Source organism: Capra hircus, chromosome 16 (assembly GCF_001704415.2).
Source record: "Capra hircus breed San Clemente chromosome 16, ASM170441v1, whole genome shotgun sequence".
NCBI classification, from domain to species: Eukaryota; Metazoa; Chordata; class Mammalia; order Artiodactyla; family Bovidae; genus Capra; species Capra hircus.
In genome coordinates this window covers 53,579,599-53,592,469 of record NC_030823.1, presented here as the reverse complement: position 1 = coordinate 53,592,469, position 12,871 = coordinate 53,579,599, and the positions used below count along the sequence as shown (strand labels likewise).

Below are 12,871 nucleotides of genomic sequence, written 5' to 3'. Positions count from 1 at the left end.
TTCTAGTAGGGAGATACAGAAAATAAAATGATCTAAATCTATTTATCTGTGAAGTGCTATGAAGAAAAATAGAGTGGTAAGGGGCTTATGAAGTTGCCAGCAAGTGAATGAGTGAGTGTGTGCTTACACTTCAGAGGGCCATCAGGAGAGACCTCTCTGGTAAGGTGATGTTTGAAGACAGACCTGAAGAACTAAAGGAGTGAGCCCTATTGATATCAGCAGGCAGAGGAAACAGGAAGTAAATGAATGATAGGGTCTCTGAATGAATGTAGGAAGGGATGAAGCTGGAAAGATTGTGGCTAGATAGGTCTTGGAGGGCCCTGCATTTTATTCAGTAGCCAGTATGGAGTTACTTACAAAGTCTGGAGGAGAGGAGTGACCTAATAATAAACTTACTGAGTACTTTCCTGTGTGCCAGGCACTGTGTCAAGAAATTTGCATGTATTATACTATGTTTTAATTCTTAGAACAACTGTATGTGGGTGGTATTATAATACTTCCACTTTATAGATGGAGAAACTGAGGTTAGAAGGGTTAAGATACTGTTATTGTCTGAATCTTTGTGTTCCCCCACAAATGCATATGTTGAATTTCTAATGCCTGATGTGATGGTGTTAGGACATGGGGCCTTTGGGAGATGCTTAGGACATGAAGGTGGGGCCCTCATAAATAGGATTAGTGGTCTTTAAAACTCTCCCCGCAGAGTTCCCTGGGCCCTTCTACCATGTGAAGGCACCTTGAGGAGGTGTTGGCAGTGAAAGAAGAGGGGTCTCACTAGACTGCAACCATGTTGCAGCTTGATCTTGGACTTGCCAGCCTCCAGAACTATGAAAAACAAGTTTCTGTTGTTCATAAACTTCCCAGTCTGTGGTATATTGCTACCTGAATGCTCTGATAGGTCTGGTGGCATTAGAAGATGCTTGCAGTAAGCTGCTTTCTCTACCAGGCCACCCAAAATAAACATATGCACTCAGTAAAATCAGCATGCTTATTATACAAATATAGCTTTATGACAAGTCCCTTAATCGCCTCTTCAAACTAATTCCTCTACTAAACTTCCTCCTGTACTGAAATTCTGGAACCACCACTGGCTCCAGGTCACCAACTAGTGGAGCCAAAACCTTAGATTACAGTTTAGAGAATTGATTCTGCTTGCAACATGAATGATAGATTTGAAGCTGTAATTGACAAGATGGTTCAGCTGCAAAAACTTTTCATCTTTCATGAAAAGGAAGGATGACTCAGGCTGGAGCTGCAGGCCAAGAGGCTATGATACGTCATAAAATTTGCCCTTTGGGATTTCAGAATTGCTTGAGACTGAGGTGACTCCTTGTTTCCTTCTAATTTCTCACGTTTTGAATGGCAGTATCTATAACTGTTGCTTTGTGCCTGTCCCACCAGTGTATTTTGGGGTAGAAAACTTGTTTTCTATTATCACAGGTCTGCAGATAGAGAGGAATTTTACCCCAGGATAGATGGATCATACCAATGTCTCACATATATCTTGTTTGTATGAAGAGATGAGACTTTTGAGCTGATGATATTTTAGATGAACATTTGAACATGAGTTGATGTTGTAATGGATTGAAACTTAGATGCTGGCATGGGATAAATGTATTTGCATGTGGGATAGATGTGAGTTTGGGAAGGTCAGAGGGCAGGCTATGGTAGGCTGAAAAATGTCTACCAAAGATATCTAGGTTCTAACCCTCAGAACCTGAGCATGTTACCTCATATGGGATCTTGTGGATCCTTAAACTGAAGATCTTTAGATGGAGAGATCATCGTGGATTATCCAGCTGAGACCTAAGTGTAGTCACAAGTGTCTTTATTATAAGTGAGAGGCAGGAGATTTGACACAGAAGAGGAGGTGATTTGATGATGGAACTAGACATTAGAATGGTGTATTTTGGTTGAAGAAGGAGCCACCAGCCAAGGAGTATAGGCTGCAGCTAGAGGTGGAAAACAGCAAGAAATAGATTCTCCTTTCAGAACCCATAGAAAGAATCTTCCCCACCAACATCTTGATTTTCACTCAGCTAAACTGATTCCAATGGCAACCCACTCCAGTACTCTTGCCTGGAAAATCCCATGGATGGAGGAACCTGGTAGGCTGCAGTCCATGGGGTCGCTAAGAGGCGGGCACGACTGAGTGACTTCACTTTCACTTTTCCCTTTCATGCATTGGAGAAGGAAATGGCAACCCACTCCAGTGTTTTTGCCTGGAGAATCCCGGGGATGGGGGAGCCTGGTGGGCTGCTGTCTGTGGGGTCGCACAGAGTTGGACATGACCGAAGCGACTTAGCAGCAGCAAACTGATTGCAGACTTGTGGCCTCTAGAATTTACTACAGGATAAGCTTGCATTGTTTTAAGCCACCAGATTTGTGGCAATTTGTTATAGCAGTCACAAGACATGATCAATTGTTAAATTAATTTGAAGTATTATTAATGCTTTGCTAATCCTGTTTTGTTGTTCAGTTGCTAAGTCCTCTCCAACTCTACTCTTCTCTCCATGTAGAAGCCCCAGATGGCTCAGCTATAAAGACCCCTCCTGCCAATGCAGGAGATGCAGGTTCGATCCCTGATCTGGGAAGATCCCCCAGAGAAGGAAATGGTAACCCACTCTAGTATTCTTGCCTGGGAACTTCTATGGATAGAAGAGCATGGCGGGCTACAGTCCATGAGACTGTAAAGAATCAGACACAACTGAGCAATTAAACAACAACAACAAATCTACTGTTTATTATATTCAATCTGTCTGTCTCTGTATTTCTTTCAGTGTTGTGATTTTGTTTAAACAAGCCTTACAAATTTTGTGACGGGTGTTTATAGAGAATGGAATTATTCTAAACACTTTTTTAAGAGGGAAGCTATTTTTAATTTATTTTGAAGGGTAAAACAAATGACATTTACTTATTTGGCTACACTGAGTTTTCACTGCAGCATGCAGACATGCAACCTCTTAGTTGTGGCATGTGGGATCTGGTTTTCTGACCAGGGATGGAACCTGGGCCCACGGCATCAGGAGCGTGGGGTCCTAGCCACTGGACCACCAGGGAAGTCCCAATAATTTTTCTGTTGGAAATACTTTTTGTTCCTTTTTCCAGATTAGCTCAGCTGGTAAAGAATCCACCTGCAGTGCGGGAGACGTGGGTTTGATCCCTGGGTTGGGAAGATCTCCTGGAGAACGGAAAGGCTACCCACTCCAGTATTCTGGCCTGGAGAATTCCACGGACTGTATAGTTCATGGGGTGGCAGAGTCAGACACGACTGAGCGACTTTCACTTTCCAGAGTAGATATTCTGATAGACTGTAGTTTCTTTGGTGTCACATTTTGTATTTATTTGCTCTTTAAAAATTTTAGCGGAATTGAAGTTCTACTGGAGTAGGAAATGGCAACCCATTCCAGTATTCTTGCCTGGAAAATTCCATGGACAGAGAAGTCTGATGGCAATAGTCTATGGGATTGCAAAGAATCAGACATGACGGAGTTACTGAGCATGCACGCACGCACACACACACGAATATAGTGAGTACCCCAAATCACTGTGTTAGTTAAGTGTTATCTTTTTTGAATTTCCCCAAGGAAAACTGTAACAAATCTCCTACACAGTCTTTATAAAGCTCTGGATTTATAAAATTACATTATAAACTGTTGAGTGAATTTTTTTGGTCTTTGCCTTATTTTTAAGCATTTTTACTGTCCTGTTCTTTCAGAAGCAAGGCTGGCACTGAAAAAATATATTGCAAAGGTCTCTGCAACTGTTACAGATTCAGAAAAGGGACCAGGGAAGCTTTATAAGGAAGACAAGGTACAACATTGTGCTTACATTTTGTTCTGAAGTCTTTTGAGATTTTCCCCCCTTGTATCTAACTGCTATACTAAAGCACTAGAGGTAGGTGGTGATCCTCACTGCTCTGTTCTCCTTCCCTTCCTTCCTTTTTTTTCCTTTCTTATTAAACTGCTGATAGAAGCAGCATTAATACTACTGGCAGCATTCTTGTTCTTCTGTTGATTAGTGGGGTCCACTGATACTCATTTCATTAGTTTGCTTCAAAACTTACATATACATCATATATTTTGGTCTGTATGTTCACATATATGCTTATATACACTGCCTATTTTTTCATGTATCAAAATTTGCATAATAGAAAAATACACAGGTGTAAAGATAGCTAATTGTAAAGCCAGCTTGCCACATTTGTCATATATTATGTACTACATGTGAACTAGTTGATTTCTTTTGATGTATACTAAAAAAAAGGTATGCTAAAGATTAGAAATGTGTTTGGGTTTTAAATTATTTCTTGCATTTCTGGGAAGGACATTGTATGAATTTTCTGTGACTTTTAATTCTGATGAAAAAAATTAGCTACTGCTAAAAGTGTAAGACATCAGCAAGTCTGAGAACATGATAAGACACACGTTTCACTTGTTTGTAAAACATTTTACAAAATCTCTTATGAAACAAAGTATAGATAGAATTCTATTAGAAGAGCTAGTGTATCTATTAGATTTGCAAAACAATCTTCCTGGCACAAACAGTGTTTTGTCAAACTAGTTACTATAAAAGCCTTTTTAATTTCAGTTTTTAAATATTTGATTATTTGAGCTAGAAAATATTATGTACCTATACTAATGGTTAGAATAAAAGCAAAACATCTAAAGCAGACTTAATAATTTTCTTTTTACCCTATTGAGTCTTATTACCCTGTGATTCTAATAGCAATTTTGTGCTAATCTCAGTATACTTTTCCTCACTTATGTAAATATATGTATGCATACATATAGTTTTATTAATATAAGAGATTTTGCTTTTATAAAAATAGGATCATACTATACAAGTTATTCTTTAATTTTCTCTTTTCCTTTAAAGAATATATTATGGACATCTTTACAAATCCACTTCATTCTTTATACTTCTGCATATAATGTTGCTTATTTATTAATATGGATAGGACATGTAATAAATTTATTCATGTCTCCTCATTATTACAAATCATAGAATAATGAACATCTTAAATCAGGTACCAGCAGTTTGCTGCTCATGTGCAAAGAGATGGTTTTGAAATGCAAATTGAGAGGTTTTCAGTGAGGTTTTGCTCATTTCTTAGACTTCCTCCTCCTGTGAATCACCTAAGAAGGAATAAATATTGGCATTGTCTGTTGACTTGCATGAAGTGCACACCATCCACCTACTTTTTCCAACTTTTGCAAACATTTGTCACAGTTCAGTTCAGTTCAGTCATGTCTGACTCTTGTTCTGTTGTGTCCGACTCTGTTCAGTTGTGTCCAACTCTTTGTGACTCCAAGTACTGCAGCATGCCAGGCTTCCCTGTCTATCACCAACTCCCGGAGTTTACTCAAACTCATGTCCATTGAGTTGGTGATGCCATCCAACCATCTCATCCTCTGTTGTCCCCTTTTCCTCCCGCCTTCAATCTTTCCCAGCATCAGGGTCTTTTCAAATGAGTCAGTTCTTCGCATCAGGTGGCCAAAGTATTGGAGCTTCAGCTTCAACATCAGCCCTTCCAATGAACACCCAGGACTGATCTTGTTTAGGATGGACTGGTTGGATCTCCTTGCAGTCCAAGGGACTCTCAAGAGTCTTCTCCAACACCACAGTTCAAAATCATCAATTCTTCCCTGCTCAATCTTTCTTTATAGTCCAACTCTCACATCCATACATGACTACTGAAAAACCATAGCCTTGGCTAGACGGACCTTTGTTGGCAAAGTAATGTCTCTGCTTTTGAATATGCTGTCTAGGTTGGTCATAGCTTTTCTTCCAAGGAGCAAGTGTCTTTTAATTTCTTGGCTGCAGTCACAATCTGCAGTGATTTTGGAGCCCAAGAAAATAAAGTCTGTCACTGTTTCCATTGTTTCCCCATCTAATTGCCATGCAGAGCTCACTGAAAATAAATAGGGAGAGGATGTAGACTGGCCCAAGGCATCATGTCTCTAGATTAATGAGTTTCATTATACACACATTTCATTAGTGTTAGTACTGCACTATCAGCTACAGTATCCCCTGGCTTCATGTGACTATAAATTAGAATTAATTAAAATTAAAAATTCAACTGCTCAGTCACACCAGCCACTTTTCTAATGCTCACTGGCTATATGCATCTAATGATGACTGTATTAGACCATGCAGATATTTCTGTGACCACTTCCATCATCACAGAAAGTTCTGTTGCACAGTGCTGATTTAGAGATACCATAGAGTTTCATTTTTAAATAAACAAGTGGAAAGTAAATTCCTTGTTTCTGTCTCTAGAATATCCTCCTCAATGCATGCCGTGTAAAAAATGAATGGTTGGAAACCCATTTGGAAGCTTCCATTAATGAGCTCTTTGAGCAGAAACAGCAATTGGAAGATATTGTGACTCCTATCTTCACGAAAATGGCTACACCACGTAAGTTTTGGATAAAAATGATTTGAAAGTTGCGTAAAAATTAGATTCAGTGTTGTTATTTCTGAGATAATCAGATTTCAACAATCTTCATGAAGTAGCCATTAACCTTATTATAAGCTCTAATCCATAACTCAGTTTCATTCAGTTCCAGTATTAATAATAGCTAAAAATAATAACTGAGTTATTTCTATAATGTCTAGTACTAATCTTATTACCATCACTAATCATTTAATTTTATGTAATTTGCTATGGTTTTGACTAATGATTTTCAACCAGAAAGCATGTCTTTCAAGGAGACAGAGAGGCAGAATTTGAAAAAAAATTTTTTTTTCAGTGATGAAAGTCTATAGTTTGAAAAGCCTGTTGTGGGAATACTGTACTGTCATTGGAGAAGGTACACTATCAGAATCTTGGTGGCACGTGTACCTAAGATTTTAAAGCTATCAGCTTTACTGAGATAGAATTCTCATACCATGAAATTCACCATTTAAAAATGTCCAATTCAGTGGTTTTTGGTATATTTTCGGTTATATAAGCATCACCACTGTCTAATTTTACTGCATAATTTCTCATTTTACTGTCCCAAAAGAAACACCATACCCATTAGTAGTCAATACCCATTCCTTGGTTCCACAAGTCCCTGGCAACCACTAATTTACTTTTTATCTCTATGGATTGCCTGTTCTGAACATTTCATAGAATCATACAGTCTGTCACCTTTTGTGTCTGACTTCTTTCACTTTGCATAATGTTTTTAAGGTTCATCATGTTGTAATATATGTCAGTATTCCTTTTTATTGTTAAATCATAGTCCATTGTGTGGATTCAAATTTATTCATTAATAGACATTTGAGTTTCTGTTCATTTGACTATTATAAATAATGCTGCTGTGAACTTTGTGTACAGATTTTTATGTGGCCACATGTTTTCATTTCTCTGGGTCTGTATTTAGAGGGGGAATTGCTGGGTCACATGGTACCTCTATTTCTGACCTTTGGAGGAATTACCAAACTGTTTCCAAATTTCTATTTTCATAAGCAATATATATAAGGATTCCAATTTTCTCCACATTGTTATCAACATTTGTTATTACCTTAAAAAATATTTTTTAGCTCTTTTAGTGGGTATGAAGTATCTTAATGTAGTTCCCATTTGCATTTCCTTAATTACTGATAATGTTAAACATTCTTTCATGTGCTTACTGGCCATTTGCATATTTTCTTTGGAGAAATGTCTTTTTGAATCTTTTGCCTATTTTTAAGTTGAGTTGTCTCCTTGTTTTTTGATTGAACTATATACTTGATTTATAATATATTAGTTTTAGGTATATAACATAGTAATTCAATATGTTAATAGAATTTAAAGTTACTGCAAAGTAATGACTGTACTTCCCTCTGTTGTTCAATATATCCCTGTTGCTTGTTTATTTTATGTGTAGTAGTTTATATCTCTTACTATTCTACCCCTCTTTTACCCCTCCTGTCTTTCCCCTCCTACTGGTAACCACTAGTTTTTTCTGTATATCTGTGAGTCTATTAGTTTTATTACATTCATTGTTTTTTGCAAAAAATTTTTAGATTCCACATGTAAGTAATTGTATATAGTATTTGACAAGACTTTCTGAGATATAGTCTATCAGAGATATTGACTTTTAATTTTCTTTTTTTTTGAAGTTATTTTTGGCTGGTTTTGGTATCAGGATAATGATGGCCTCATAGAATGAATTTGGGAGTATTCCCTCATCTTCAATTTTTGGAATAGTTTGAGAAGGAAAGGAATTAACTCTTTTTTGTATGTTGGGTAAAATTTTTATGAAGTCATTCAGTCCTGTCTTTTGCTTTCTAGACGTTTTGAAAATTACAAATTCAATTGCATGACTGCCGATTGATCTGTTCAAATTGTTTCTTTTTGATTTAGTGTTTAAAAATTTATGTTTCTAGAAATTTGACCATTTATTCTAGGCCATTTAGTTTGTTGGCATGTAACTGTTCATAATATTCTCTTATGACTTTTTTATATCTCTGTGGTATCAGTTATTTCTCCTCTTTCATTTCTTATTTTGTTTATTTGGGTTCTCTTTTTTTCTTGATTTGTCTGGCTAAAGGTTTATCAATTTTATTTATTTAAAAAACTACTGATTTCATTGATCTTTTCTACAGTTTTTTGGTCTCTATTGTATTTATTTCTTCTCTGATTTTTTTTCCTTCCTTCTGCTGACTTTGGACCTTATTTGTTTTTCTTTTTCTAATTCTTTTATATGAAATTAAAGGAAGGTTAGGTAAGTTAGGTTGTTTATTTGAGATATTTTTTGTTACTTGACGTATTCCTGTATTGCTATAAACTTTCCTTTTAGAACTTCCTTTTCTACATCCTGTAGATTTTGGAAGATCTTTTGTGTTTACATTTTCACTTGTTTTGAGGTATTCTCTGTTTTTCTCTTTAACTGACTCATTGGCTCATTGGTTTTTTTAGCAGCATGTTGTTTAGTCTCCGCATGTTTGTATTTTTCTTCTTATTTTTGAATTGTAAAACTTCTTTGTATATCTTGGGTATAAGGCTCTTATCAGATATATAACTTGCAAATGTTTTCTCCCATTATGTGAATTATCTTTTCATTTCCATAATTGTGTTCTTTGAAGCAGAAAAGGCTTTAAGTTTGATGAAATCTAATTTATCTATCTTTCCCTTTGTTGATTGTGCTTTCAGTGTCATATCGGAGAAACATTGCCTTGTCTAAGGTCTCCAAGATTTATTTTTATGGTTTTTTTTTTTTGTAAGACTTTTACAGTTTTTTGAGCCTGATGTCTAAACATGTCTATGATTCATTTTAAGTTGCTATTTGTTTATGGTGTCAGGTAGGAATCCAACTTCATTCTTTTGAATGTGAATACCCAATACTTAAGATATTTATGTTTATCAAAAGGAACTGCGGTTTTTCAAAGGTGAAGGTACTGAATGTATCCTCAGTAGTATGATAGACTGTCCCTTGCCACCTGTATCTAATATTGAATGAGCATACCCACTGCACTATCTTAGGTCCCTGAAGGGAAATAGATACCTTTGCATTGTTCTTGTCTTTCAGGAGTCCATCACCCAGTTTGTGAGTAAACAAGTATTCTTGAATGGATAAGCTAAATGCTGTGTAACTCAGGGAGGCCTAAACATAAAGAGAAAGCATCATGAAGAAAGAGGAATTTCCTGGAAAGATAGGTAGCCAGGGTGGAGTATATAGGAAATTATGAAATGAAAGTACAATATGATGATGAAAAATTGAAATATGGAAATAGGGAAGTGGTCAGTATCCATCTGGCTGATTGTAGTTGAGTCTGAATTGGGGAAGAGTAGAAAATAAGGTTGAAAGTTAGCTTTCATTAAAAGTACTGGATTATAAGCTTAGATGTTTGGGCTTTACTTCCAGGGCCATGGGTTGCCATTAAGGGCTTTGTTTGGAGTAGGAAAAATGAGGGATTAAGTAGTGGAAAATAATCTGGCTTTCCTTGCAAAATGGTTTGGAGGGAGAAGAGACCAGAGGGAGTGAGACCAGTGTAGTCCAGGAAGGAGATGGTCAAGATGCTTATATAGTCAATTCCCACCTTTCCCTGAGCTATCACTATTGTTAGTCTGGCCCAACAATCATTTCTCTTTCTCTTATCACCTCTGGGAAAGAATTGCAGATGCTTCAATCAAGATGGTGGTATAGAAGGACGTGGAGCTCACCTTTTCCTCAGATACATAAGAAATACACCTACATGTGGAACAGTTATCACAGAATAACTATTGAACACTATTGAACAGAAAATCTCAGATACCTAGAAGTGCAGGGACGATCTCCATGTAACTGGGTAGGATAAAAGGAAAAGAAGGAAGGAAGCAGGACAGGATCTGTGCCCCTGGAAGAGAGCTGCAAAAGAGGAAATGTTCCCATGCCCTAGGAAGTTGTCACACTGGTGGTGAGATCACCCAGGATGGAAAGGGAGCTTCAGAGGCTTGGAGGAGAACACAGCAGTCAGTTTGTAGCAGGCAGAACAGACAGAAACCAACACAGAGGGCCTGTACTACCTTGCTGCAGTCCCCAGCCAGAGATATCAACCTGCTGGTGTGTGCATAGGCTGTGTGCTGAAACTCATGCTTCAGAGGACAGACTTGAGGAAAGAACTGGGGTTAGCCTTGCAAAGACAACCTGAAGGGGCTAGAGTGTTGTATGGACCCAAACCAGAGGTGTGTGTGGGAGAAGCCCAGCCTGCCATAGAAGTGAAATGCCATTGTTAAGAGGTGCACAAAAGGAAGGACAGGTCCTGTCATAGCAGCCTCACTTTTGACAGTCTCATGGCTGGCCTGCACCACCCTTGAAACCCCATTGTTAATGCAAGGGTAAAGGGGGTGGTGGGGTCTGCCATAGGTGCTTCTTTCTCAGAGCTGCCTGTGTGAACTCTGGGGGTATGCAAGGATGCCCACACTCAGAGGCAGAGTTGAAAGCAGAGCCCTCTCCCCAATGGCTATATGATCCACAACACTGTTGCTAGCTTTGTAACTCAGTGCCTCTGGGACATGCAAGTGGATAGTGGGTGCTCCTGTGGCTGGGATAGGTCTGGCCTTAGCAGCTGTGGGCTTTGTGTGTGCATGCACATGAAGGTGGGGCTGGAGTCTGGGCTTCTTCCATATCTCCCAGTTGTGCAACTACTGTGGTCCTGGTACTTGACTTCAGAGGATTGGTGCCTGTGTATCTGCATTAGTGGCTTTGTGAACATAGTGTGTGAGAGACACAGGGCTGATTGTCTGTATTCCCACAGTGGAGGTGGGGCCCAGGGTAGTGTACACAATAGTGTACTTTGTGAGCCCCCACAATGGGTGACAGGCGATACCACAGAGAGTGCTCCCTAGTGAACAGCTCTAATGGAAGAATGCTCAGTTGCTCCTCTTGCAGTAGGAGCACTCCAATCCTGCCTGCTACACAGTGAAGCTTAGAAATGGATCTGGGGGCTTCTTTTCTAACAACTAGGGAGCAGACCCTGACTCTAACAGCGCTGTGACAACTACAGAGCAAAGAAGAGGCCCCATTCAGCATCCAGTGCAGGCTGTGATCACCACATCATCAGTCATACCTTCTATCAACAGGATAATGGCCAGCACACACTGAGGAAAGATGCTGCAGGCATCCATACTAAAAAACAGCCCTTGTACCAAAAATATTAAACAGACACAAGCCATGTAGGGACACTTTTACATAAAAATAGCCCTTCAAGACCACAGTAGATAATTGTTTCTCCTAAACTCATAGAGTAAGAGAAATACAAGTAAAATGAAGAATCAGAGGAACCATTCCCACTTTTAATCTTTGATTGAAAGATCAAGAGAATTCCCCTGAAAGAACAATGAAACAGACCTCTTCAGCTTAATAGACACCAAGTTAGAAAAGGAAATAATGAAAATGCTGAATGAATTAAACAGGGCTTTCATTAGAAATGCAGATTACTGTAAAAAAAGAACTGGAAACTATAAAGAGGAACCAAGAAAAATTAGAAAATTCATTTGCTGAGATAAAAACTGAATGTAAGGCAAAAGGTAGCAGATTGATAATGGAGAAGAATGAATAAGTGATCTGCAAGTTAAAATAATGGAAATCTCCCAGTCAGAAATCTCCCAGTTTGATTCCTGGGTTGGGAATATCCACTGGAGAAGGGATATGCTACCCACTCCAGTATTCTTGGGCTTCCCTTGTGGCTCAGCTGGTAAAGAACCCACCTGCAATGCAGGAGACCTGGGTTCGATTCATGAGTTGGGAAGATTCCCTGGAGAAGGGAAAGGATACCTAGAATTCCATGAACTGTATAGTCCATGGGGTCACAAAGAGTCACACATGACCGAGCGACTTAAATACTTTCACCCAGTCAGAAGAGCAGACAGAAAGAAAAATTAAAAAAAAAAGAAAGCAATATAAAAAGACCTTTATATTATTTTGTTGTTGTTCAGTCACTAAGTTATGTCTGACTCTTTGTTACCCTATAGACTGCAGCTTCCCTGTCCTTTACTATCTCCCAGAGTTTGCTCAGATTCCTGTCCATTGAGTCAGTGATAAAGTGTGCCAACCTACACATAATAGGGGTCCCAGAAGCAGAAAAAAAAGGGAATGAAAATGTATTTTTAAAAGTTATGGCTGAAAACTTCCCAAATCTAAAGAAAGAAACAGATATCCAGGTACAGGAAGCACAGAGGGTACCAAAGAAGATGAATTCAAACAGAGCTACACCAAAACATAGTTAAAATGGCAAAAGTTAAAAATAAAGAGAGGGTTCTAAAGGCAGTAAGAGAAAAGTGGTGGTTTAGTCACTAAGTCATGTCCAACTCTTGAGTTAATTACAAGGGAACCTCCATAAAGCTATTAGCTGATTTCTCTACAGAAATGCTGCAGGCCAGAAGAGAGTGGCAGGATATACTGAAAGTCCTGAAAGG

General features: G+C 38.4%; 1 protein-coding gene across 1 annotated transcript in view; it reads left to right on the top strand.

The window, feature by feature from the left end:
- The window catches only part of ANKRD45 (ankyrin repeat domain 45), a 49,723-nt gene that overhangs the window by 25,901 nt on the left and 10,951 nt on the right, over positions 1-12,871 (top strand). The window contains exons 4-5 of the mRNA XM_005690886.3: positions 3,719-3,813; positions 6,283-6,421. Of these exons, the coding sequence (XP_005690943.1) occupies positions 3,719-3,813; positions 6,283-6,421 (234 nt within the window). The remainder of the gene's footprint in view (positions 1-3,718; positions 3,814-6,282; positions 6,422-12,871) is intronic.